The sequence below is a fragment of the Pelophylax lessonae genome, assembly GCF_965119305.1.
Source record: "Pelophylax lessonae genome assembly, chromosome: 9".
Lineage (NCBI taxonomy): Eukaryota > Metazoa > Chordata > Amphibia > Anura > Ranidae > Pelophylax > Pelophylax lessonae.
In genome coordinates this window covers 131,326,742-131,354,369 of record NC_138776.1, presented here as the reverse complement: position 1 = coordinate 131,354,369, position 27,628 = coordinate 131,326,742, and the positions used below count along the sequence as shown (strand labels likewise).

At 47.5% G+C, this 27,628-nt stretch overlaps 1 protein-coding gene across 2 annotated transcripts in view; it reads right to left on the bottom strand.

Moving 5' to 3' along the window:
• The window catches only part of TBC1D12 (TBC1 domain family member 12), a 287,846-nt gene that overhangs the window by 28,535 nt on the left and 231,683 nt on the right, over positions 1 to 27,628 (bottom strand). For both annotated transcript variants that reach the window (XM_082267521.1, XM_082267522.1), the window contains 3 exons: positions 25,992 to 26,086; positions 23,145 to 23,216; positions 12,837 to 12,965 (listed from right to left, as the gene is read on the bottom strand). In XM_082267521.1, the coding sequence (XP_082123647.1) occupies positions 12,837 to 12,965; positions 23,145 to 23,216; positions 25,992 to 26,086 (296 nt within the window). The remainder of the gene's footprint in view (positions 1 to 12,836; positions 12,966 to 23,144; positions 23,217 to 25,991; positions 26,087 to 27,628) is intronic.

Below are 27,628 nucleotides of genomic sequence, written 5' to 3'. Positions count from 1 at the left end.
TATAATTCATTATAATTTGTTGTAATATATATTGAAATATGTGATTTAATGTTTGTATTCACTTCCTCTATGTTTTTGATACAAGGAATTTGCATTTAAGGCGAAACATGTTGAGATGACTACACCAAGCAAAGTGTGCGATTTTAAGATGATTTTATTAACTGATATGCTTTAGAGGATTGTATATGTGATAAATTATATATAATCTCTTTAACTGGCACATAAAAAACTCCCCACAATTTTTTTTTTTTTGATTGTGAGAGTCCGCAATTGGAATGAGGTGCCCTGGTTCCTTCTTTTGTCCACTATATCCTACGCACATAGCACATTTACAGGCATTCCCAATGAAGTGTAGGGGGACAAAATGCTTGCTTACACTCCAAAATTGCATATGTATTGCTTTCAGCATGCTACAAGAGTGTTAAAATGTCAACAGGTAGAAATACAAACAATGGGATTTTGCATGTTGTGCATAGTCAAAACTAGTCAAGCTTTGGAAAACCCTACAAAACACCTAAAAGTAAATGGATGCTTAGCTTCTTTTAAGAGCAACATGTTGGCAGCATGCCAGTCTTCTATCATTAACAAACATCAGATGTTTCTAAACTGTTAAAAACCCAGTGAAAACTCTCTTTAGAGCAGCCTCTCAAACTTTCCCCCCTGGATGAAGCCTTCACATTTTTTATTCAGGTCTTAGGAAACCCATGCTAAAAATAATTATACCTATAGTTTGTGGTACCTTAACATTATCAGCAATTAGTACAAAGTTTCATAAATAAGAATAAAGCATAACTAACAGGAAGTGATACCCTGGGAAGATCATTTTTTTTACACCCTCCCAGTGGCGGCTGGTGCTTAATTTATTTTGGGGGGGGGGGGCGGCCCACAGCCCACCCAGCCACATAACTCCCCCCCATCGCTCGATCGATCGCCTGTCAGGCCCCCCACCAGCTCCTGCATTTACCCCATGCAGGTGGCGCGGCGCCTTCACCCCTTTCGTCTGCTCCGGAGTCCTGGCAGTCAATTCTCCTCCCGGCCAATCAGGAGTTAGGACTCGCAGCCAACCAGGACTCAGGACCTGCTTCCTGATTGGCCGTGAGGAGAAACAGGGAGACATTAGCGAATATTAATTCACTAATGTCACACAACTGGGTGAGCTTTGGGTGCAGTGCTCCGCACCCTGAGCCCACCCTTTTTGAAGCCAATTAGAGCCTCCCGCTCTAATCATGTGCTTCTAAAAAAGACCATTTGGAAACCATGCGTCCGGCACCCTGCATGTAGATTAGGGGCCGGGCGCATGGATTAGGGGGGGGGGGGGGCGACGCCCCTGCGCCCTGTATGGACGGGCTGCAACTACACACTAATGTAAAATCCATTTCTCTGAGTTCATTGACATACATAGCGCTCCATAAAATCATAACTAGTGGGTTATATTGCCTCCTCCAGGAGTAGGACTAGGCAGAACAAAAACACCTGGCTATGCCCATGGGCTGTCTTTAGCTGGTATAGAACCCCCCTTTCTGCTCTAGGTAATCAGTTTATCAGCAAGCAATATTAGAAGTATCAGGACTCCATAGAGGGTGTGGGTGCTGTGTCCTTCGCTGAACTCGGAAAAATTGATTTTACGGTAAGTACAAAAATCCCATTTTCTCTTTTGTTCATTGACGGACACAGCGCGCAATAAATCATAACTAGTGGGGCGTCCAAAAGCAGTGCCAAAAGGAATATGAGGGGTGGGGAAAATAACCCAGGGCTAAACATAAGAGCTCTTAACCAGGACACAGGAGCCTTAACCGGGTCACAGGAGCCTCGTCTGAAAAATAAAGGTTTAAAGAAAAAACACCTCTCAAGAGGGAACAGCCGCTCTTAAACAGCAGCCTGCAAAACTTGGCGGCCAAATGAAGCATCCGCAGGTGCCAAAGTATCTACCTTAAAGAATTTTGTAAAGGTATGCACGGACGACCAAGTGGCTGCCTTGCAAACCTACGATATTGAAGCCTGATGACGGAAGGCCCAAGAAGCACTCAGCGCCTAAGTAGAATGCGCCGTGACAGGGAAAGCTGGAACCTGACCTTTAATGGAATAGGCCTGAGTCACTGTCTGTCTGATCTATCTGGTGATGATAGCCAAAGAAGCGGCCAGCCTTTTTCTTGGTCCGCCCGTAACCACAAAAAGAGAGAGTCTGACCTCCGAAAAGACTCAGTAGCTGCCAGATACACCCAAATCGAACCAACCACATCCAAGGTATGCAAAGTAAATTCCTTGAGATGAGCCGGCTTGGGACACAAGGAAGGCAACACAATTTCCTCATTCAAACGGAAGTCAGAAACAACTTTGGGCAGGAATGATGGACATGAATGAAGAACCACTTTATTCCTATGGAGCATTCATAGGTACTGTGACAGGGTAATAGCCACCAAGATTGTCAGCTTCTGGGATCACGTAGGCAAGGGAATCTCCCGAATATTCTCAAACGGAGGTTTCTGGAGAACCGAAAGCACTAAATTTAAATCCCATGGCGGCAAGAAAGACCGTACAGGTGGAGCCACTTGTCGAACCCCCTAAATGAAGGTATGAACTAAAGAGTGCGTGGCTAGGGGTCACTGAAAGAAGATTGCCAGGGCAGACACCTGGCCCTTGATGGTACTCATGGCCAACTTCTGATCAATGCCCCGTTGAAGAAAGGTTAAGATCCAAGCCACAGAAAAGGATCCAGGATGAGCGCCAATCCACTTACACCAAGAAATGTATGGTTTCCATGTACAAAGGTACATTTTGCTGGAAGATGACTTCCTCGTCTTCACCATAGTAGGGATCACTGATCCAGACAGACCTCTATCCCTCAGCACCTGGCTTTCAATAGCTAAGCCATTAAAACCAGCGACTGTAAAGCAGGATGGTAGATCAGCCCTTGGGACAACTGGTCTTCTCTGAGAGGAAGTCCACAAGGGACGTTTACAGCCACAAGGATGATTGGAAGATCCTCGCTAGTGATTCCTCACAGGAACTGCAGAAGAAGCCTTAACCGAGGAGGATACTGGCCCTACTGTGGCCCTTGACATCTGCGGCGTCTACCAGAGGACCCTGTGACCTCGTCAGAAACTTCAACTTCGGTATCCTTCTGTAGAGCCATTCCTTCTCAAGGAGCTGCATGTAAGACTGTACAAAGAGAACGGTCTTGAAGGTGAATACCACCAGACCTAGAACCTGTATGCAAAATGGGAGAGAGAACTATCTGTGTGACAGCAGCAGGTGAATCACGGCCTGTGGTACCTGAAGTTTGTGCAGAGGAAGGACCACCCTGGTCAGAAATAGAATAAGACCTAGGTAAATCAATTCCCTAGAAAGGAAAAGGGGGGACCTTAGGTAGTTCAGATATCACCTGGACCTTTGCAGGAATTAAATCGGCACAAGGAGACAAACTTTGTCCCCCTTTCTGGGTACCCCACAAAAGAAACAGTTTGCGGATCTCCTTGACGCTCAAAGAAGTCCACAGAGCCAGAAAACAGCGAAGATGTCCCCCCACCCCAATAATGGGTGAGGGCAGACCTTCATGCCGTCTTCTGGTCTGGGGAAGCTAGCTCTAGGCTTACACGACCAAGGTTGCTTGGAACCTCCCGGGGAAGATTTAACAGATCTATTTCCCTTTATTCTCCATCCTAGAAGCACTAAATAATTTTCTATAGGTTGAGAAGGAGGGCCCACGTCTGCGGCGAGGCTCCTTCCCTTTTCTTGACTGTGGCAGGAAGGTACTCTTCCCCCCCTTAATGATATCATCCAGGGTAGCCCATGGCAAGCGATTGTCTTAAAAGGGCAGATCAATGAGAGCTTTCTTAGAGGCTTGGTCCAAAAACGACACAGCCACATCCGTGGCTACATCTGCCGCATCCTCCATCTTTAAAGTCTCACTCACTGATGTAATAAGTTTGTCTACCAGCGGCTTTTCATTTGCTGTTGCGACCATGGAGGAATCATCCTCACTATCAGATGGTTTAGGGGGTGTGATACCAAGTCCCCCTGCATCCACGGCGGCATCAGGCTCAGAATCAGATGAGAGACTGAGCAAGGGGAAGGCGGGGACGCTTCCTCATGGGCCTTTTCCCACACGACACATCCACCCGGGACACTAAGGACTGCAGGACCATGGAAAGCTGGGGCACTGAGGGTCCTGCCACCTCCATAAGGGGGGTCAGTGGGGGAGATGTGACCCTGAGGCTCCATAAGGAAAGGAAAACCTTGCAGTACAAAAACAATCTTTTTGCACCACTAAAAGGATCCCCTCAAGGCTCAGGGTACCCATCAGCAAAGAGAGAGAACAGGGACCCCCAAAGACTCTACAGACTGGAGGAGTGCTAGGAATTTGAACCCAGCATTATCATGGATGCTATCCCTGTTCATATATCTCTGGCACAGAAAGAGGATACTTAGGAGGAAGAGGGGGAGCTTCGGCATCCCCAAGAGGCTTCAGTTGTCTCCAGCATCTCCAAGACTAAGGGAAAATGGCCACCATCAGCTACAAGCACGCTTCCAGGACGCACCCTCTGCAATGCTGCACCCTCTGAAAGGGGCCCCCCACTGAAGGTAGGACACATGTTTAGGACTATCTGTGCACTCTGCACCGGTCTCTGCACTGGGACCCCCCTGCTCTATAGCCACACTGCAAACAGCAGAACATGCACCTAGGGGTCGCCTACACTGGGACCCCTACAGAATACCAGGGCGGGACATACACTATCCCAGGACCCCTACAGAGTGGGGATAGCGGGGGGAGACCCAAGGGACCCCCACCAGACTCTAGGTCCAGACAGGGGGGAATGGGAGTGGGGGAAGCCAAGCTCAGTGAGTGATTTAGGGATGGGAGGAAGGAACCTGCAGGCAGGTCAGACCGTTCCTGGAGGTTACCCGCGTCCACCCCAAAGAAAACCGCCAAAAGGGGTGAGGGGGGACTGTACTCACCCCTCCATGGTGTGGGTAACGCTCCAGACAGAACTCCTCCCCACCAAAGTAGGGGAGCTGTCGGCCAAGGGACTGCTACGACTCAGACCCAAGCCCGGTCATATGCGACTTTGCGAGACTTAACTTGCTGACCAGCCTTTGTCTGTGAGGCTATGTCGCGGCCGACCTAGTGTGTAGTTGCGGTCTGCAGGCGCTTGCTGGCTGGGCTGGGGGGACCACTGGATCTAGATTATCCAGCCCGGCAGTTGATTGTAGATCTCCCGAGAGAAAAAAAAAAAAAAAGATGTAAGGATGGAGAAAATTGCTAGGAACAGAGATCGCAGCTGAAAGCCTAGGTCCTTAGCCCTGACTAGACCGATTAAAACGAATTACCTAGAGCAGAGAGGGGGGTTATATACCAGCTGAGAACAGCCAATGGGTGTAGCCAGGTGTTTTTTGTTCTGCCTAGTCCTACTCCTGGAGGAGACAATATAACCCACTAGTTATGATTTATGTAGCGCTGTGTCTGTCGATGAACAAAAGAGAAATGTTGCTGTTCAGTAGCAGTGTAGAACTGCCCCCTTGCTTTGGTGGTCAGTTTAGAAGTCAAAATCCATTTACCATTGTTCACTTTCCCCTCCTTGTTGAAAAAATGGATTTTTGTAAGATCTTACCGTAAAATCCTTTTCTCTTAAGCTCATTGACAGACGTAGTCTTCTTGATTCTCAAGAGCTGGGTTATGTTGTCTCCGCAGGAGTAGGACTAGGCAGAAAGACAAAACGTTCTGGCTCCACCTTAGGGGCAGTCCCTGAGGGTATATCCTCCCTCTCTCTGCTACAGGGAATCAGTTCTGTTCTAAAGCAGTAACAGAGAATTTAACCCAACCCAACTCAATGATAGAGGGGCGGGTACTACGTCTGTCAATAAGCTTAAGAGAAAAGGATTTTACGGTAAGATCTTACAAAAATCCATTTTTCTCTATCGCTCATTGACAGACGTAGTCTTCTTGATTCTCAAGAGCTGGGACATCCAGAAGCAGTGCCACAAAATGAGGGGTGGGATTAACAGAATCAAAATCCAATCTAGAAGGCCCAACCGGAGCCAACCAGAAGTATCAAAGGACTCATCGAGTAAACAGATGAGACCTACCCCACAAATCCTCGAGGTAGACCAACAGTCTCCTCAGACAGTGGCCTGCAGGAACCTTGCGGCCAGAAGAGGCATCTGACGATGCCATCACATAAACCTTATACAATATTGTAAAGGTATGAACCGACTACTAAACAGTCGCCTTGAAAACCTGAACCACTGACGCCTGATGGCGGAAGGTCCAGGAAACTCTAAGCGCCCGAGTAGAATGCGCCTTAACAGGGAACGGGGGATCCCGACCCTTAGATAAAATAAGCCTATACCACCGTCTGTCTGATCCATCTAAAGATGGTCGCAGCAGAACAGGCAACCCCTTCTTAGGGCCATCCGTGATCACAAACAGTGAATCCGTCTTACAAATTGAATCCGTAGTATTCAAGTATATCCTGATCGCCCGAACTACATCCAAGGAATGCCATGCAAATTCTCGAGGATGATTGGGCTAAGGACATAGGAAGGACAATACACTGTCCTTATTCAATGAAACTTTGAAACCACCTTAGAAGGAAGGATGGATTCGGATGAAGAACAACCTTATCCCTATGAACCACCAGATCTGGGGAACAACAGGATAATGCAGCCAGTTCTGACACCCTGCGTGCAGAAGTGATAGCCACCAAGAAGACCACCTTCTGGGATAAAGTAAGCAAGGGAATCTCCCTGATATTTTCAAAGGGAGGTGTCTGAAGAACCGACAGCACCAAATTAAGATCCCAGGATGGTAACGGCGCGTGCACTGGCAGAGCCAGGTGTCGCACCCCCTGGATGAAATTCCGCACCAAGGAATGAGTAGACAAAAGCTTCTGAAAGAAGATAGCAAATGCTGAAACCAGACCCTTGATAACACTCAAGGCCAGCTTCTGCTCAACTCCCTGTTGCAGAAAGCCAATATTCGGACTACCGAATAAAGATGTAGATGGAACCCAAGGGATTCACACCACACAATATAAGACTTCCATGTACGATGATAATCTTTCTGGAAGTCGCTTTCCTTGTTTTAACTAGAGTAGGAATAACTGAAGCTGACAATCCCTTGTCCTTCAGCACCTGGGTCTCAATAACCAGGTCGTTTAAAACCAGCGATCGTAAAGCAGGATGGAAGATCGGTCCCTGAGACAGTAGATCCTCCCTGAGAGGAAGTCTCCACGGGACCAAGTCGGCGTAACAAGCTCGACGAGGCCAGTCCGGAGCTGCCAGGATTACTGGAATTCCTTCCTCCTCTATCCTGCGAAGAAGTCTTGGCAGTAACCCAAGAGGAGGGAAGGCATACATTAGCTGGTATTGCCCCCACGGGGTGACCAGTGCGTCTGCGGTCTCTGCTAGAGGATCGCGGGAGCGAGCCACGAATCTCTGTACTTTTCTGTTGAATCGTGATGCCAACAGATCCACATCCGGGGTGCCCCAACGTAGGCACAACTGGTGGAAAACTTCTGGATGGAGGGACCATTCCCCCTGATCCGGAGTCTGACGGCTGAGATAATCTGCCTGCCAATTTTCCACCCCCGGAATGAACACCGCAGAGATAGCTGGAACAAATCGTTCCGCCCAGCGAAGAATGCAAGCCACTTCTTTGGCCGCTCGGACACTCTTGGTGCCCCCCTGGTGATTGACATAAGCCACGGCCGTGGCGTTGTCCAACTGGATCCGAACCAGGCTGCTCTGGAGCTGCTCGGTCCAGTGAATCAGACAAAGTCTGATCGCTCTCAGTTCCAATACATTTATTGGCAACCTGGATTCTTCCGGGAACCAAAGTCCCTGGAGAGATAACTGACCGAGAATTCCTCCCCATCCGGATAGACTGGCATCCGTGGTCACTATCGTCCAATATATTGGCAGAAATTACTTTCCCTGGCTGAGCATCGGAGACCGAAGCCACCAGACCAGAGCTCTCTGGTCTGTTTGCTCAATCGGATCTGATTGTCCAGGGATTCCGGATTTCGATTCCATCTGAGAAGAATCTCTTGCTGAAGAATTCGGGTATGGGACTGGGCAAATGGGACTGCTTCGAAGGAAGCCACCATCAACCCCAGAACCCTCATGCAAGTCTGAAGGGAAGACCAGCTGTTGGATAGTAACAACTGGACTGCTGATTGAAACTTTCGGAGTTTCCCTACCGGAAGAAAAAAACTCTTGTCCTGACTGTGTCTAGAATTAGACCCAGATATTCGAGCCTCTGGGTGGGAACCAGAAATGACTTTTGCTGGTTCACCAGCCACCCGAATTCCTGTAAAGAAATCATAGTAATTTCTATGTTTTGTAGCAAGGTCTGAGGAGACTCTGCATGAAGCAGAAGATCGTCTAGGTAACCTAGAATCGATATGCCTCTTTGGCGCAGAAGTGCCAACATTGGGGCCAACACCTTCGTGAAGACCCGCGGAGCCGTGGCGAGACCGAAAGGTAACGCCACAAACTGATAGTGGTTCTCTTCTACGGAAAAGCGTAGAAACCGCTGATGTCCTGCTAAAATGGGAATGTGAAGATATGCGTCCTTGATGTCTATGGACGCTAGGACATCCCCTGGATGCAGAAAGGCTGCTACTGTGCGAATGGACTCCATTCTGAATCTTCTTATGTTGACAAAAGAATTGAGTGCCCTTAAGTCCAGAATTGGACGCACTTTGCCCTCTTTCCTGGGTATTGTAAATAGGTTTGAATAAAACCCTTGAAACCGTTCTGTCCAAGGAACGTGGACTACCACTCCTTGTTGTAGTAAATCTGTGACTGCTCTCCGCAGATCTTCTAAACGATCCGTGGATAGTCGGATATTGGAAGGGAAGAATCGCGCCGGTGGGAGAGATCAAAACTCGATCTTGTACCCTGACCTTATGACTTCGCAAACCCATCTGTCCGGGATTCTGGAAAGCCATGGATCCGGGAACCGGCGAAGACGTCCCCCCACCCCAGTTATGGGTGGGGGCGCACCTTCAGGCTTTGGACGGTTTATCTTCAGGTCTAGAGGGGGCGGGCTTTTGCTTGCCCGACCAACGACCCCTGACGCCTCCTGCAGGAGCTTTGGAGGACTTAATTTTTTCACCCGCGGGACGAAAAAACCTCTTGTGAGCAGAAAAAGAAGGCCCTCGTCTTTGACGAGTTCCTTTACCTTTAAAATTTTGCGGTAAAAAGGTGCTCTTTCCACCCGTGAGATCCTTAATGATCTCATCTAAGTTGGCTCCAAATAGACGCTCTCCTAAAAAGGGGATATTAGCCAATGCTTTTTTGGAACCTTGGTCGGCTAACCAACCTTTTAGCCACAGTGTACGCCTGAGAACCACCGCTGAGACAGATGCTCGCGCCAATAATGAAGTGGCGTCTAACGCCGCATCACACACAAACTGTAACCCCTGTATCATTTGTTCCAACAAATCTGATACCGCCTGAGGGACCTCTTCTAAGTCCCGGCGTAACCACTTGGTCCATACGGTTACAGCCTGCGAAACCAGACCAATAGCAATTATTGGTCTGAAAGCTGATCCAATCAAGGTAAACATGGTGCGAGACATAGCTTCTATCTTGCGATCCACTGGATCTTCAAAAGACGCAGCGTCTTCTAGAGGAATAACCGTGGCTTTATTCAATCTAGCAATTGGTGAATCCACCACAGGTGGTTCTGTCCATTTCTTAATGAGGGTTTCCTCAAACGGATAACGCCTGTTAATGCGTTTAGAAATAGTAGAAATGCGTTTTGGCAGACTCCATTCTTCTTTGATTGGATTGCCAAAACATTTGGGCAATGGAAAAACCTTCGCCACTTTGATGCGTTTTTTAGTCCCAAAAGGGATTTCAGTTTCAGCTATTTCTGACGGAATACCCTGTAATCTTAAGGTTTCTTGAACAGATACAATGAGTGCGTTTACCAACGCTTCCTCTCTGGCTATGGCTGATGCCGAAACATCCTCCTCTCTGTCTGAAAAGACAGTACACGAGACACCAATACCAGATGAAGTACCTGCAACTGCAGAAATAGGCTCAGAGTCTGAATCCGAGGTTTCAGATAATAAGGGGTTAGGCGGGGGTCGCTTACTTGCGCCCTGTCCCTGACAAGCCACTTCCACCCGGGACACGAAAGTTTCCATAATAGCGGACAATGATTCAATCGTCAGTGGGGTGCTGGAGGATCCCGCAGACCCCTCGAGGGGATCCGGAGGAGATACATGAGTGGCAGGGTCCATGTTAATTCAGGACACCTTTGCCAGAAAACACAAAAAACCTTTTTTTTTTTTTTTTAAATAAAAAAATACCTCTTTTTTTTTTTTTTTTATGTGTCTCCCCCTAGCGCAATAGCGCCCCTCAGAGTACCTGCTTCTCGATCCCACAGAGAGAGAGAGGGACCCCCAAGGCTCACCAACCGATGCAGTGAAGTTTCCAACCAACTGCAGTCAGCGTCTGTCTTTTACAGACTGGAAGGAGCTGTTGCTTTTTCCCGGGTAGAAGGACGTGGCTCCGCCCCCTGTGTACGCCTTCCGGCGTTCCCAGCTCTCCATGAGGTAGCTGGGCTCATGAAACATGGCCGCCCCCATACAGGAGACATTAGACTCCAAAAACATGGCGGCCGGCGTGACCTGAGGACATGCATGCACCTGGTCTACGGCAAAATGGCGGCGGACCGCCGAAATCGTTTTTCCCAGCACATCCACCTGCATCTCTGCTGAGTGGCGATTGATTGATCTACAGGAGATACACTACAAATAAGGTAGGATTATACCTCCTATGTCTGCTGTAATGCTACAGTCTGCTGGGTAGAGTGTTAGCTCTCAAACCAAGTCCACTTCCCACAAACACATACTGTATTTACAAGGGGGACTTTTAGTGTCAGATATATACTGACCATGTATGGAGGGGCCCATAATTCATACTGCCTCATAACGAGGAAAGAAAAAAGGGAACGTTTACTCACCATACCGAACCGACAGGCACCCTCTCTTCACAATACCCTCTCCACCGGGGTGGGGGGTTGTGGACCACTCCGGATGCCTCGACTCTCTGGTTCCTGGCGTCCAAGCGAGACTTTTAACTCGCAAGGTCAGTCCCTCCACTGGGACTCCTTCGCGGCCGACCCAGCGCGGAGCTCTGGTCTGCACGCGCTCGTAGGCAGAAACCGGGGTGACCACTGGATCTCAACATCCAGCCCGTCGCCCGGCCCCGCATACTTACTTGAATGTGTCGCGGCCGACCAAGCGCAATGCAATGGTCTGCGCGCGCTCGTAGGCCGGCTGGGGTGACCACTAGTGTCGCCCAGTCCGGCGTTTTTGCTTGAAGATCTCACAGGAAAAAAACACTGGAGAAAAACTACCTAAAAAATATTTCTTCTAAAGAAAAAATCTTGCCAGGACCAAAAAGATCCCAGCAAGGAACTTAGGTCCTTACTCCTGACTAGACAGAAAAAACTGATTCCCTGTAGCAGAGAGAGGGAGGATATACCCTCAGGGACTGCCCCTAAGGTGGAGCCAGAACGTTTTGTCTTTCTGCCTAGTCCTACTCCTGCGGAGACAACATAACCCAGCTCTTGAGAATCAAGAAGACTACGTCTGTCAATGAGCGATAGAGAAAAGGCTGTTCCGAGATTAACTGTTATCTCTAAAGTGATAAACTAAAAATGTACCTGCAGCTTACCATTTGTTAGATGTGGTAGCTGTATTAGGTATTTTTTTTTTTTTTTAGGCTTTTACCCTCTGTTTTCACCTGGTGATCTGGCCAATTACACAACTCCTGCATTAGAGTGTCCCTACTCTGGATAGGAGCACAGTGGGCATCTCTGAACAGCAGCATTGTCCGTCTGCTGGCAGGGGAGTGTTAGATGCAATAGCAGAGTTCGATACTAACATATTCAAACCAAACTCCCGCTAACACTATAAGCAGTTACAGCTAAGTTTTTTTTTTCTCTTTGGGATAAAGGTGACCATTGTAAGCACCCCTGTCAGTTGTAAATGGTTTGTCTTATGCCTGTAACTGCTGCATCTGAAGAACAGCTTGTTCTGTTGAAAAACAACAGACTTGCTGGCCAGATCACCAGGTGAAAATAAAAGAAAACATAACAAAGCAAACTAATACAGCCATCGCATCTAGGAATTGGTAAGCTGCAATATAATAAATATTTGCTTATGGATTTAATACTGCTTTAGGGATTTCATTACTTTACAGTACTTTACATACAGCTGGTCAGTGAGGGCAAAACCCAGGCTGCAGCACGGAATAACATAGTGTTGTATAGCACAGAGGAAACAACTATATCTGTTCTCTGGTATAAATGAGCCCCTTTTTGGTAGATGCTAGACTTCCACTCTCTGCTGGATCTTTTCTTTAACTAACATTATGGAAATTACAACAGGATGAGCAGCAGGACAGGGAGGGGGGAAACACTCAAAACTCCCAGGTGGACAGGAACCGAATAAGGAGCTATGGCACAGATATCTCAGTGTTGCAGTATCCAAGAAGAAATCAACTGAACCAGCCCACCAAAATACATCCATAATTAAAAAATAACTTTTGGGATATATGGGAAATATGCTAGAACAAAAAAAAAACTTCTAAAAAGCGGTACTGTATTTTACAAAACACAAATGTACTTGCATTAAAATACGAACTTTCTAACAGTTCTAGAGTACATTTTGTTACAAAGGACAGTAAAACGCTGTGCGAGAACAGTCTATCTTAAAAGCATCCTAATAACGGTTCTTTATACCACTGCCAATGCAGGAAGCAAAAGTGATTCACTATGAAGAAAGGCCATGTGAGGAGATTTTGGTATAGCGTACCATGCTGTGATCTACCCGGAAGAAGGCCAGCTGGCATGGCTTATTCAGAAGATTTGCAAATGCGATGAATGCATCAGCTTCTTCTAAGTTCAGAATAAGGACTGCTGCAATGAAGGACATGCCTTGGACCTACAAGAGAAAAACGGAAAGAAAACTCAAGTGATTCAGTTAGGACAGCATCTCAGTCAGTCTGCATGTATCAGGCACACATTTAACTTTTTAGAAATGTAAAATAGAATTAGAAAATATAGCAAAACTCTATTTTACGTTTGCTAAAATGTTTATTCAGAGTTGGAATACTCCTTCTATTCGGTGTATGCTGCCCCATTAACTTTGGCTAGTGCTTTATACAACATTAAGTATTCAAGAATGGGCATTACTGGCACTAAAAGGCCACGTTCCTGTTGTACAGTGCATTACTACATCTCCCAGATCTCGTTGTCAGAGGAGGCAGCGTTCATGAATTTGTATCCTGAACTCCCTTCTTTCCTTCAAAATGATGCAAAATAGGGCTAGCAGAGCACATAACAAAAAGCAAAATGTTAAAAAAAGTTTTTTTTTAACTTTCTACAAGAACATCTGTATACAAGCTATTTAATAAAGCCTAATCACAGAAAATATACAATACTACAGAAAGGATAAATCACTTACTAAAGTAAAAGTGGTACCATATTTTCCAGCGTATAAGACGACCCCCCTAATTTTCAAGTTAAAACATAGGTTTTGGGCTATACTCACCGTATAAGACTACCCCCCATCCGAAGCAAGGCAACACCATTGAAAAACATCAGATTTCTCATACATCTCCAAGGTACCCCAAGTACTGTAATACATGTAATCTCTCATAATATCTCCAAGGTACCCTAAGTACCAGTAGATGTAATCTCAAGACGCTGGCTATGAGGGAATCCTGTACCGGTACACCATATGTACCGTAGCTTTGGCTACATACAGTATACCGCGCTGAGCCAATCACAATGAGCATATTCTATTATTGAATGCAAAGCCTGCTCGGATTGGCAGGGTCAGAGAGGCGGGCTGAGGTTACTCCGCCAATCCGAGCAGGCTTTGCATTCAATAATAGAATACATCGCTCTCCCTGATTGGCTCAGTGCGGTACACTGTATGTAGCCAAAGCTACGGTACATACGGTATACCGGTACAGGATTTCCACACAGCCAGCGTCTTGAGAGATTACATCTACCGGTAATACTTTATACTTAGGTTACCTTGGAGATATTATACTCGGCGTATAAGACGACCCCCCATTTTTGGGGAATTTTTTTGAGGTTCAAAAGTAGTCTTATACGCCAGAAAATTCAGTAAGTCATTTTTTTGAAGTGTAAATCTTAACAGTTTTTCTGCTCACCAATTAGCCTAATGGAAATAAGACCCCAGGGCAGAGGTAGACAAATCCATTGCCTGGTCGCCATGGTGATTGGAAAAATGCTCCTGCAAACAGCAGGGGAGCAGGCATTGAAGCGGAGTTCCGCCCCCCCGCCCTCCAAAAATTATATGTCAGAAGCTATACATAGTAGCTGCTGACTTTTAATATTAGGGCACTTAGCTGTCCTGGAATCTAGTGATGTCGGGATGGCAGCTGATGTTTCCATTGCCGCCATTGCTGGTAAGGGAACCAGGCAGTGAAGCTGCATTCGGTAATTGGCCTGGAAGCAGAGGGAGGAGGGGGGCCGAACCTCTGACGTACAGGTCCGACGGAAGTGGGGACAGGGTACCTGTCAAAAACACGTACTCGCTTCCTCCTCCCCCCCCCCCCCCCCAAAAAAAAAATGTGCCAAATGTGGCCCCGGAGAGGGGAAAGAGACAGATATGCAGAAGTTCCACTTCTGAGTGGAACTCCACTTCAAGCAGGGTACGTGTGTGCCGGGCTTTGGCTTTCTTTGCACTTAGGCTCCATTCACATCAGCGCGACTTGTCAGCCTGACAAGTCGCGCTCCCTCGCAGTCCATTGACTGCTACAGGACCCGTTCTAATAGGAGCGACACAAGTCGCTCCGACTTAGAAAAAGGGTCCTGTACTACTTAGGGGCGACCTCGGAGCGACTTGGATAGACTTCCATTATGTGAAGTCCATGCAAGTCGCTCCGAAGTCGTGGTGCATGGGAATGCACAAATCGCCCCCGAAGTAGTAAGGAGTCGTGCCGCCCCAGTGTGAACCGAGCCTGAGTCATGTGGCTTTTGAAGAGAGTAAAAAAAAAAAAAAAAAAAAAAAACCAACTATAAATATGGCCTCTGGGTGCAAAGTACAAAAAAAAAAAAAAAAAAAGCTGCACATCTGGCTGCTGGGGTGCGAGTTAAATATATTCAGTTGTTTTTGGGAAAAACAAAATTGTATGTATGGCTGCTAGTGTGTATTTTGAGGTGTAAGATGACTGTACATAGCCATTGGTGGGGGAGAGAAACACATACATAAACCTGAAGCTTGCAGGTGTCTAGATTTAGAAAAAACTGAATTTTTGTAAAATCTTACCTGTAAAATTCCTTTCTCTGAGTCCTCCGACAGTCGCCGCCTCCTCTAAGTCCTCACTGTTGGGTATTGTCTTCCTATCCGTAGGAATAGCTAGGCATATAGACTTCGTCCAAAGACAAAAGGCATTAGCATATACACACCCATGGGGGCTGTCCCATCCGGTCAATAACCCCCCTGCATCACCACTCCCAACTCAGTTTGGTAGCATAGCAGTAGGTAACAAGAACCCCAAAAGAGGGGCGGGGCGGCGACTGTCAGAGGACTCAGAGAAAGGAATTTTACAGGTAAGATTTTACAAAAATTCAGTTTTCTCTTACGTCCTCCGACAGTCGCCGCCTCCTCTAAGTCCTCACTGTTGGGATGTCCCAAAGCAGTATAGACATGAGGGGTGGGAGACGCAACCGTAGAAAAGGCAACGCAGTAACCACATCAGAGAAAGGAATCTTACATGCACCGTAAGAGAACCAACTGGGCAACAGAAAACAACAATGCTCAACAGGAGCAACAGCCCAGGAAAGCAAATGCCAACAGCCAGGGAACCAGAGAAAAATTCAAGGGTCCATCATGGCACTGCCGCACTGAGAACTTTGCGGCCAAAAGAAGCATCAGCTGATGCCAGAACGTCTACTTTGTAGAACTTGGAAAAAGTGTGCACCGACGACCAAGTCGCCGCCTTGCACACCTGGGCCACCGAGGCCCGATGCCCATAGGCCCAGGATGCACTCAAAGACCTGGTAGAGTGCGCCTTAACAGGGAAGGGCGGAACCCGTTCCTTCAAGGCGTAAGCCTGCTCAATGGTCTGTCTGATCCATTTGGCAATAGTTGCTGCGGACGCAGCCATGCCCTTCCGAGATCCCTCAGGAAGGACAAAGAGGGAATCCGTCTTTCGAAAAGGATTCCGTAGACGTCAGGTAAACCCTGATCGCCCTGACAACGTCCAAGGAATGCAGAGCAATCTCCTTTGGATGTTTTGGCTTCGTACAAAGCGAAGGCAGGACAATGTCCTCATTAAGGTGAAATTCAGAGATCACCTTGGGAAGGAAGGATGGGGGTGGTCTCAAAACCACCTTATCCTTGTGAATGAACAAGTAAGGGGAGCGGCAAGACAAAGCCGCCAGCTCCGACACCCTGCGAGCCGAAGTGATCGCCACTAGAAAAGCAACCTTTTTCGACAGCAGAGGCAACGATATCTCCCTGATGTTTTCAAAGGGAGCATGCTGCAACGCGGACAGAACCAAGTTCAAGTCCCATGGAGGTAAAGGCTCCTTCCTGGGAGGAGCCAGATGTCGCACACCTTGAATGAAGGTGCGCACCAAGGAATGAGACGCCACAGGGCGTTGGAAAAGAACAGCCAGTGCAGACACCTGGCCCTTTATCGTGGTCAGCGCCAGGCGCTGATCCACTCCAGACTGGAGGAAAGCCAAAATTCTCGACACCGAGTAAGAACGAGGGGAGAACCCCCTGGACTCACACCAGGTGAAATAGGCTTTCCAGGTACGGTAATAGATCTTACCAGAGGAGGATTTCCTAGCCTTGATCAGGGTAGGGATAACCTCAGGGGATAGACCCTTGTCCTTCAAGACCTGGGTCTCAACAGCCAGGCCGTTAAAGCCAGCGACTGTGAAGCAGGATGGAAGATCGGACCTCGAGACAGGAGATCTTCCCGCAGAGGCAGACGCCACGGAGGCGCCACTGCCAGGTGAACAACGTCGGCGTACCAGGACCGGCGAGGCCAGTCCGGCGCCACCAGAATCACCATGTGTGGTTCCGAGACCAATCTGCGGAGGAACCTGGATAGTAACGGAATCAGAGGAAAGGCGTACATCAGACGATACTGATGCCAAGGGGCAACCAACGCATCCGAGGCGTCCGCCAACGGATCGCGCGTTCTTGCCACGAACCTTCCCACCTTTCGATTTAGCCGGGATGCAAACAGATCCACGTCTGGGGATCCCCACCTCGCACACAGCATCTGAAAGACCTCCGGGTGTAGGGACCATTCCCCCTGGTCCAGGGTCTGGCGGCTCAGATAGTCGGCCTGCCAATTCTCCACACCCGGAATGTGAACTGCGGAGATCGCCGGGACATGAGTCTCGGCCCAAGACAGAATATCGGTCACCTCCCGGGCCGCTCGAGCACTCCTGGTGCCCCCCTGGTGGTTGATGTAAGCCACCGCGGTAGCATTGTCCGTCTGTATGCGAACAGGCAGGCCCTGGAGACGGTCCGACCACTGGAAGAGACAGAGTTTTATTGCTCGTAGTTCCAGCACATTTATCGGGAGGGAGGATTCCTCCTCCGACCAAGTGCCCTGGGCAGACCGGTTGCCCAGGACTCCACCCCAGCCCGACAGGCTGGCGTCCGTGGTACTGTCCACACCAACGGGCGGAAGGACTTGCCCTCCGCCACCGACGGGGACTGGATCCACCACAGAAGAGCCAATCTGGTCTGGCGACTCAAGGAGACATCCAGATCCAAGGACTGAGAAAGTCTGTCCCACCTGGCCAGGATCTCCGTCTGGAGAGCCCGCGTGTGGAACTGGGCAAAGGGAATCGCCTCGAAGGCCGACACCATCAACCCCAGGCCCCGCTTGCAGGTCCTGAGTGACGAGGACGGATTGTCCCTGAGGGACCAGAGTTCGCCCCGCAAAGTCCGGAGCTTGTCCTCCGGCAAGAATACCTTTGCCTGAGCAGAGTCCAGAACCATTCCCAGATAGGGAAGGCGAAGCGACGGAGACAACGCTGATTTTTGAACGTTGATGGTCCATCCGAACTCCTGGAGCGTCTGTACCGTGATGGACAGATCGCGCACAAGGTCCTGACTGGCACGCGATTTTAGAAGCACATCGTCCAGGTACCCCAGGACCGCAATGCCCTGGGCCCGCAGCAGGCCCAGGACCGGTGCCAATACCTTGGTAAACACCCTGGGTGCCGAAGCAAGACCGAACGGTAACGCCACAAACTGGTAGTGGTCCTCTGCGATAGCGAACCGAAGGTACCGCTGATAACCCTCGAAAATGGGGATGTGCAGGTACGCATCCTTCAGATCTATCGAAGCCAGGAATTCTCCTGGACTCAAGGAGGCCACTACCGAACGGAGAGACTCCATTCGAAACTTCCGAACACGCACAAAGCGGTTCAGCGCTTTCAGGTCCAGAATAGGACGCACTTTGCCCTCCTTCCTGGGCACAGTGAACAGATTCGAATAAAACCCCCGAAACCTGTCCCGATGCGGCACCGGGACAATCACCCCCTGAGCAAGCAGGTCCTGCACCGCTTGATGCAAGTCCTGCAGACGCCCCGGAAGCAGATGGAGATTGGAGGGAAAGAATCTGTCCGCCGGCCTGGAAAGGAATTCGATCTTGTAACCTGATCGAACAATTTCCTGGACCCACGTGTCCGAAATCCGGAGCAGCCAAGGCTGGAGGAAACCGCGCAAACGTCCCCCCACCCCTGAAATGGGTGAGGGCGCCCCTTCAGGCAGAGGCGGATTGTCCCGCCGAGCCTGCATTGCCGGCCTTCTGCTTACCCGCCCAGGGTTTCTTCTGGTTGCCCTGGGCCTTGAAGGGCTTGCCCTTGGATTGGTTCCGAAAGGCACGAAAGGACCCCTGATTGGATCTAGGCGCAGAACCCCGCTTGCCTCGGAAAGACTTGTTCTTCGGGTTCTGGGGCAGCATAGTGCTCTTGCTCCCCGTGACGCCTTTTACCAGGGTATCCAACGCCTCGCCAAAAAGGCGAGAGCCAGCATAGGGAAAATCAGCAACTGTTTTCCGTGAGGACTGGTCGGCCGACCAGCTCTTCAGCCATATCAGTCGCCGGTTAAGTACCGCGACACTCGAGAGGCGAGCAACCAAAGGGGCCTCATTTAAGGCTGCATCACACAAATACATGACTCCTTGGTGGATCTGATCCACCATTTCCAGTCGGGAGGGTGGCACGTCATCAGACACGAGATTGCTTCTAAGCATCTTAGTCCAATCAGCCACCGCCTGAGCCACCAGAACGAACGCAAAGCCGGCGCAAAAGGATAAAGCAATTTGAACCGACTAGGTACCAGGAACGGACGTTTTAACGTGCGCCACATTTCATTAACAGTGTAATGGAATTCAGCTGGGCAGGGAAAAACCTGCGCAGACTTGTGGGTCCTGTGCGTCCCAAACAAGGACACAAAGCCCGGAGGACAGGGCTCATCCTCTAAATGCAAGGTTTCCTTACCAGAAACAATTAACTCATCCATGGTCGCCCGTTCTTCAGGTGATCCTGGGGAGGATGTATCAACACCCTCCATTTCAGCCTCCCCCTCAGACCCCGGGGGGTCTAAGGATGAGCGGGACCCTGAAAAGGGCACGCTCGCAGCAGCAGCAGCCATATCCCCATCTGAATCAGAAGAGAGAGACAACCTGGGCCTCTTTCTCGCAGACATCAGCATTTCCATATTTGCCACCAAAGTCGCAACTACAGCAGCCAGATCAGGTCGCAGCGGGGCCACAGGAGAACTGGGGCCCCCCACTAAAGCTGGAGGAAACTTGCTTTCCTGAGAATCCATGGCTCAAGTTATCAAAAAACAAACTACAGTGCAAAAAAGTGTACTGTCCCCTAAATAGCACTGCGGAGTGCGCAGCCCACCGCTACTGTCACAGCTATGAAAGACCCCCAAAGGAGAAAAGAAACTGAGCCAGAAGCAATATACAGAGGGAGATTGAGAGAGATAACCTGCAGAGCCCGCAGAGCGTTGCTACCAGTGTCCTTGCTGCTGATGGAAAAGGAAGTGCTGCTGGAGAGGGCTGGACTATAAGCCAGACCCCAGGGAAAATGGCTGCCCCATAGTAGCCACCTCACAGCTGCATCCCTGCAGCGAACAGGGATGGGTCGTTCGTAATGCCAGGGCGAACCATAGCTGAACGCTCGATGGCGGGCTGGGGGTCCATCTGACCCTTGTGCTCTGGAGAACCAGGGCGGCCAGTCCAAATCCCAGCACCGCATGATCCATCTTCATCCGAAGAGAAGACTAACACTAGAAGCTGACAAAATAAACAGCTAGTAAAGTAAGAGAAAAACTGACATTTTCAAAGAAAATCAAATAAAAGATTAGGAAGGCTGAGACTGAAGCCCCAGCACAAGGAAAGCCTGACTATTCCTGACGCTAGGCAAATTAAAACTGAGTTGGGAGTGGTGATGCAGGGGGGTATTGACCGGATGGGACAGCCACCATGGGTGTGTATATGCTAATGCCTTTTGTCTTTGGACTAAGTCTATATGCCTAGCTATTCCTACGGATAGGAAGACAATACCCAACAGTGAGGACTTAGAGGAGGCGGCGACTGTCGGAGGACGTAAGAGAAATTTGTATAGATATGTCCCAGGTCAAAAGGCACCAAAACACTCCTAAAAGCACAAAGCACTACAACATATATGGAAAAAAAAAAAAAAATACACAAACTGATATTTTGAATAGCTGCTTTGAACTGTATTTCTACATTTTCACCTGAGTGTCAGTTATTTTCTCTAATGACCACTTTTGTGAAACTGGTTTCTCAACCAGCAATCCTACATTAAGTGTTGTTTATTATTTCTGTACCATGACCGAATATTTTTTAAAACAAGTTGTCAAAAATGGGATTTTTTGTTACTCACTTTAAATTCCCCTCTCTCTGAGTTCATTGAGGGACACAGCTTCATCTTTGTATTCTTGACCACAGGGTTTATAGCCCCAAATCAGTGAAGACACCCCCTTCATTCCGAGGACATGATCGCAGCTTAGGTGGGCTTGAGAGACCAGGGCTGCATAGTACCTCCTGAGGCTTTGAAGAATTGACTGCCTTTGTCTGCGGATCCAGAGGGAAGAAAAATCTTCTTGTGTGCAGAAAAAGAAGGTGAAGGCCCTTCTTTTTCTGCGCACAAGAAGATTTTTATTCCGCATACAAAGGCAGTCAATCCTTTAAAGCCTCATTAGGAGGTACTATGCAGCCCTGGTCTCTCAAGCCCACCTAAGCTGCGAATACATCCTCCTTGGAATGAAGGGGGTGTCTTCACTTCTCCCCTGTGGTGAGATCCTTAATGATGTCGTCCTAGGCAGCTCCAAAGATGCCTTCACCTTTAAAGTGTAATAACCATTTTGGATCTCTGGTCCGCAAATACTTGAGCCACAGTACACACCAAAGCATCATTGCCAAGACAGAGAGCTTAGAAAGTAGAGTAGAATCCCAAGATGTCTGCAACCACACAGCTCAGAGAAAATAGCCGCTGCACCCCTGCCGTCCAGGTTCACAGACGCCGCTGGGCCCTAGGAAAATGGTAGCCAGGCACCAAGAAATTGGGCACCATTGAATGAGAGTAAAATGACCACCACATAGTAAACAGTTTGCCAGACCCCAAGAAAATGGCCGCCACACAATAACCAGGGTGCCAGACCCTAATAAATGGCCACCCGTTTCTGAGCAGCATGGTGCCTGCCACAAACAGAACAAACAAATTGTACTGTGTCACCTCTCCCAGGTTAATGAACTACACCCCCCCCCCCCCCACCCAAATCTGCAGGTCAGAAGGGATCCAACAAAGCCTTCAGAAACCTCAGATAGCTTCCCCAGCACAACATGCTTGGGAACCCACAGCTGAATGAAGGGGTAGGGGGGATGGAGGGAGGGGGGTAGGGGGATGGAAAGAGGGTAGGGGAGAGGGGTGTGAGAGGAGTTAGGGGTTCCAGGAGGCAACCAAGCAGAAACAGAGGTCCTGGATGGGAGGAGGAGACCCCACAGGACTGACCATCCCTAAGAGCACCTGCGCCCTGTACCACGCCCGGATGGGAAAGGGGGAGCTCTACTTACCACTCCTATGGAGTAAGTGGGTGATGCTTCATAGAGAGATCTTCCTCCCACCTAGGTAGGGGGGCTATCAGCCAGGGTAGCGTTGTGGCACGTACATCAGGTGCCTGGTCATATGCATCTCTAAGAGACGTTTAACTTGCCTAAATGGGGCTGTCACAGCAGACTCATCAGCTAAAGGTGTGTGTGCACTCGATGGCCCGACTGGGGTGACCACTGGATCTAGATTATCTAACCAATTCATTGCCCAGCCCGGCTGTAGATTGTAAGATATTTGCAGAAAATTTTCCAGGAAAAAGAAAAAGAAATAGAAAAAAAAAAGAAAAGAAAAAAAGAAAAGAAAAAAAGGGGAACCCCCCCCCCCTTTAAAAAAAAAAAAAAAAAAGAAAGAAAGAGGGGGTTTACACCAGCTAGGACTGCCCATTGGTGGTACAAAGTAAATGTTCTGCCTAGTGTCCTGCTGCTGTGACACTATAAACCCTGTGGTCAAAAATAAGACGACGACGAAGCGGTGTCCGTCAATGAACAAGAGAAAATATTACCCCCCGCTGAAAAGAGACTGAAGAAAAACTTAGTGAAGATAAATAATAACAGTGATACAGCAGATTCTGGTGCTACAGAAATAAGTAAGCATAAGGCTCCAATCACATGTAGGCGTTTTTGGGCGTTTTTGGGGAGTTTTTCTGCTCTAGGATCAGCTCTCAAAACGCCCAAAAAAGACAAATCCTATTCATTTCAATGGCCCTGTTCACATCTGAGCGTTTTGATGCTGTATACAAAACGCCCAACGCTCAAAAAAGTACATGAGCTTCTTTTTGGGCAGATTACAGGCGTTTTCCATTGGTCTCTATTCAATCTAAAAACGCCTGCACAAAAATCGTGGTAAAATCGCGGTAAAAATCGCGGTAAAAATCACGCGTAAACGCTACGCTCAGGTGTGAATGTAGCCTAAAGATCACAATAAAATCAATAAACATCATTCTGCTGAAAGATCCACTTACATAACCAACATCTGGTCTGTAGCATGTGTATGCCCCCAGCACACTGTGAAGCAAATCATGATATGGCCCCCCCTGGAAAGAAAAAAGCAGGAGTAAATTGGTTAGCATGTCAGCTTAATTTGTACAACTAGAAACCTGAAGAAGCATTTATTCATTGCATATACTGCACAGTTCTACAGCTAATCAGTGTATCAATAGACTGCAGCATCTAAACAAACACAAAAAAAGAAATAAAATGTAAAGTCTTATAGTGAAAAAGGCGCCAATCTTAAGTGACTTTGTATTTAACAGCTGCCCCTTTAAGGGTGAACCATACAAAAATATTTCAACAATGGTAAAGTCAGACGCTGTTTTTATAAAATACTTATAAACCTTACTATATGCACAATGATTTACCCCTCATCAAAATCAATGCGCAAAAAATTCATGCTAATTGGCTAATATTATCATGTGACAAAATCGTAAAATAAAAAAATTACAAGAGTGATAATACAAATCACATAAAACTGCATTCATAAATTCATGTGCGACAAACAATGCTGAAAATTGTGCAAAAAATATATATTTTTTTCAAGTGTATATACTTAAGTGTATTAAATACCATGAAATTAAAAATTAAAAATAAACAATAAAGTCCACTGTAATGTTCTATCAGTCTTTATAGCCTATCCACCACGCTGTGTAAAAAGGAAATCCTAAGGACTTGAATAGTGCCCTGCTCCCAAAAAGAAACAGGTGCTCCACCACGTGTGATGATATAAATGCACTCACCAGAACGCCAAGATTTTTAAGACTAATCAAGGAACCAAGGTAGGATGTAATAATCAAAAGTTCAACATTTAACAGAAACTTCTCCAATGGTGGTGTTCTCCCATCAGGCAGATTGCCCCAAGTTCCCGGAAAATGAAAAAATACCAAGATGACCGTGCAACACCGTTTAATAGAAAATGACCATATAAACTCTCTATATAAAATCTGCTTACATTAAAACGTGCCCAGATCGGCACCAACTCGATCAGCCTGCACAATGCTACTGGAAATCTGAATGTCACTCCAGAGGACCGTTCGCTACACCAAAAAACGGATATGACGTCACTGGTTATCCATGGCAACAAGCAGCAACCCAATCTCTATGCATTTTGCTTATACAGGCATCAACAGGAAATCCCTGGGGCTCTGGTGAGTACATTTATAATGTTACATGTGATGGAGCACCTGTTTCTTTTTGTAAGAGCACGATGCAAGTCCTTAGGATTTCCTTTTTACACAGTATGGTGGATGGGCTATAAAGACTGATAGAACATAAAAGCGGACTTTGTTCATTTTTAATTATTAATTTCATGGTATTTAATACACCAAGTATATACACTTAAAAGAAGGTATTTTTTGCACAAATGTCAGCATTGGTTGTGGCACATGAATTTATAAATGCAGTATTACGTGATTTGTTTTATCACTCGTCCTTTTTTATTTTATGATTTTTGGTCACATTTTATAAAAATAGTGCCAGCCTTCATCATTGTTTAAAGAAAAAAAAAAAGTCACTGATTTACGTTCCATCTTTTATATCGATAAATTAAAAATCCCGCAATGGCTTACCTTTAAATTCACCCTTCCCATCTCAGTGTTCAGTGTTTTATACACATTCCCAGCTGCTACAAGGCAACTGCCAGCTTTCAGGTAGAAGCAACCTAGCAGCTGCAGAGCTGCTGGATTGCTTCCACAGACCCCCAGTATGTTTCCTGTTGACACCCTGCTATATTTCTCAGGCTCAGTTATCCCACCTGTGGGCCCAGAACCCACTTAGCAGGTGTTGCTAAGTAGAGGAGAGGGAGACCAGCAAACCCCCATGGGCAAACAGCCCCTTGACAAAACAAAAATTAGAATACAATGCACAGCAGATACAGCAATGGCACTGATCTGTTTATCTTTCGACCAGTATGCAATGCAGTATGTCCTTGATGCCTTCAAAGCTACAGTTCATATTATTTTACAGGTGGCAGAAAGGGGCCCCACTCCTTTCGCCCCCCTTTACTGGGCTGTCCCGTCCCATCGGGGAGCCTGTTAATGATGCGACCAGCGACATTGGCTTCCCCGGACACAGAGAGAGAAAACTAAGATTTTTCCTAACACTGTGACTTTGAATCCAGGAATGGACTAAATCCTTGTCACTTTTAGTTTCTAGTTTGTTTTTTACAAGCAATTACAGTCTTGATCTGATGCTTTGGAGATATGGGGTATTATAGACCCGACCTCTCCATAAAGAGAGCCTCTTATGACCCATATTATCGCAAAAGATGTTGTTCAACCCTTGTGACAGCAATCAAGTTGGTTAAAAAAAATGTATAGGGACAGTGTAAAAAAAATTAAATAAAATCGATGAGAATAATAAAAATAGGTCCCACATGCATAAATAAGAAAACAGCGATCAAAGCACACGTCAGGTACCACCACAAACGTCAATGCGAGAACAAGAATTCTAGGGCCAGACTTCCTGTGTAACTCTAAAGTGGTAACCTATAAAGATTTTTGTAGTATCGCCTATGAATAATTTAATGTACTGCAGTTTGTTGTTAAAGGACAACTTTAGAAATTGGTTAAAAAAAAAAAAATAAAACACATGGAAAAAAAAATCTTGCCCATATGGACAATTTGAATAGCGAGAAAAAGAAATGAGAATAAAGCAGAATCTGTTAAATAGCCAATCAACATAATAAATTTAAATTACTCATCTAGCCCAATTACGCCACTTTTAGTCATGTATTACTTTATTCCAGTTTTTATAAGTGGGCACAAAGTTTAAAAAATGTCCTTTGCATTGGAATACATTAGGAAGCATTGCCTTACCTTCTGGAAGATATAAAATGATGGGAATGTTCGAGATATGTCTAACTTTATTAACTCTAGACTGGCTTCTCTGTCAGCGACTGACACACCTGCATCTATAAAGACACAAAGGAAATAAACTGCCTATGAAAAAAGAAGTGGCATTCTACTCAAATCATCAATTTAAAAAAACAGTCACTGCTATTAATTCAAAGTTAAATAAATCATACGGTAGAATATATCATAAATCCACAAATATAGGGCAAGTAACAAGCAATTTAGAAATTTATATTTCATAAGACAAAATGAAGTCCAAGGACAGAGGAGAGAGTGGAGGACGGAGGCGCGTAAACTGACCATGGTGTCGGGGCCCAGCAGCCATGATAAACCATGGTCAGTTTATAGAAGGAGGGCAGTACCAGGCAGGATCAGCCACATTTTTGTAGGTGACACAGGGGGCCAAATGACACAGCACAAGCATTGTGCTGTATAACATGTTTTAAAGGAACAGGATCTTTTTTTCTTTATTTTAGGGTAACAAACACTAAGTGGCTAAAGTGTATTTATGATTATAATGTAAAATTATATACCCATTTCCACACTGTATTTCAAATATTTATAGCCAATCCTATTATTCTGAATGATTTGAAATTTGTAAACATACTTTGTGAACATCCCCATATACAGTGGCGGCCCGCCCATAGAGGGCGCAGGGGTGCCGCCCCCCCCCCCAAACGAAGCAGAAAAAAAAAAAAGAATTAAAAAAAAAAAAGTCAAGTTTTCGCCCACTAGGGGTGCCGGACTGTGTGCTGGGTATGGGGGGGGGGGGGTTTTGACCCCACCGATTGGCGCTCTTCTGGGGGTGTGCCGGGGCGCAGAGCAATGCGCCCCAACACACCCCACTTTAACGATGTCCGGGCTGTGATTGGCCCAGAGTCCAGCCTGGACCAATCACAGGAGGACATCGGACCTGGTGACGTGACGCCTGGGGGCGGTGCACCGCCCCGGCGTCACGATCACCTTCCGTTCCCGCCCGCGGCCCGACGTAGAGAGAGAGGACTCGGAGCGGCGATCGACTCGCAAGCAAGAGCAGCGTGACCGGCGTGGAGGAGCTGACAGTCGGACGCATCGGAAGAGTAGCGTGACCGACGTGGAGGAGCTGACAGTCGGACGGATCAGAAGAGCAGCGTGACCGGCGAGGAGGAGTGAGTGAGCTGTAGCTGCCTGCGGCCAGGACGGTAGGAGACGTCGCAGCCACGCAGCCAGGGAGGGTGAGTAGACACAGTCCCAGGCTCCCAGCAGTGTGTGACAGACCGTCAGGGACCAGCAGCAGCCCAGCTAACGGTAAGTGGCGATATTAGACAGTATGGCGGCGGCGCACTGTGTGTTTTTTGTGAAGCTGCATGCCTGCTGTACATTGACCTGTGCCATCATGCCTGCTGTACATTGACCTGTGCCATCATGCCTGCTGTACATTGACCTGTGCCATCATGCCTGCTGTACATTGACCTGTGCCATGCCTGTACCATGACCTCAAAGTCACGCAATTTTTTTTACCGCGTTTTTTGCCGCGAAGCAATACCTATTACATTTTTCTTTTTGCGCCCCCCCCCCCAAAATTTTTGAGCACCAGCCGCCACTGCCCATATATTTACTTC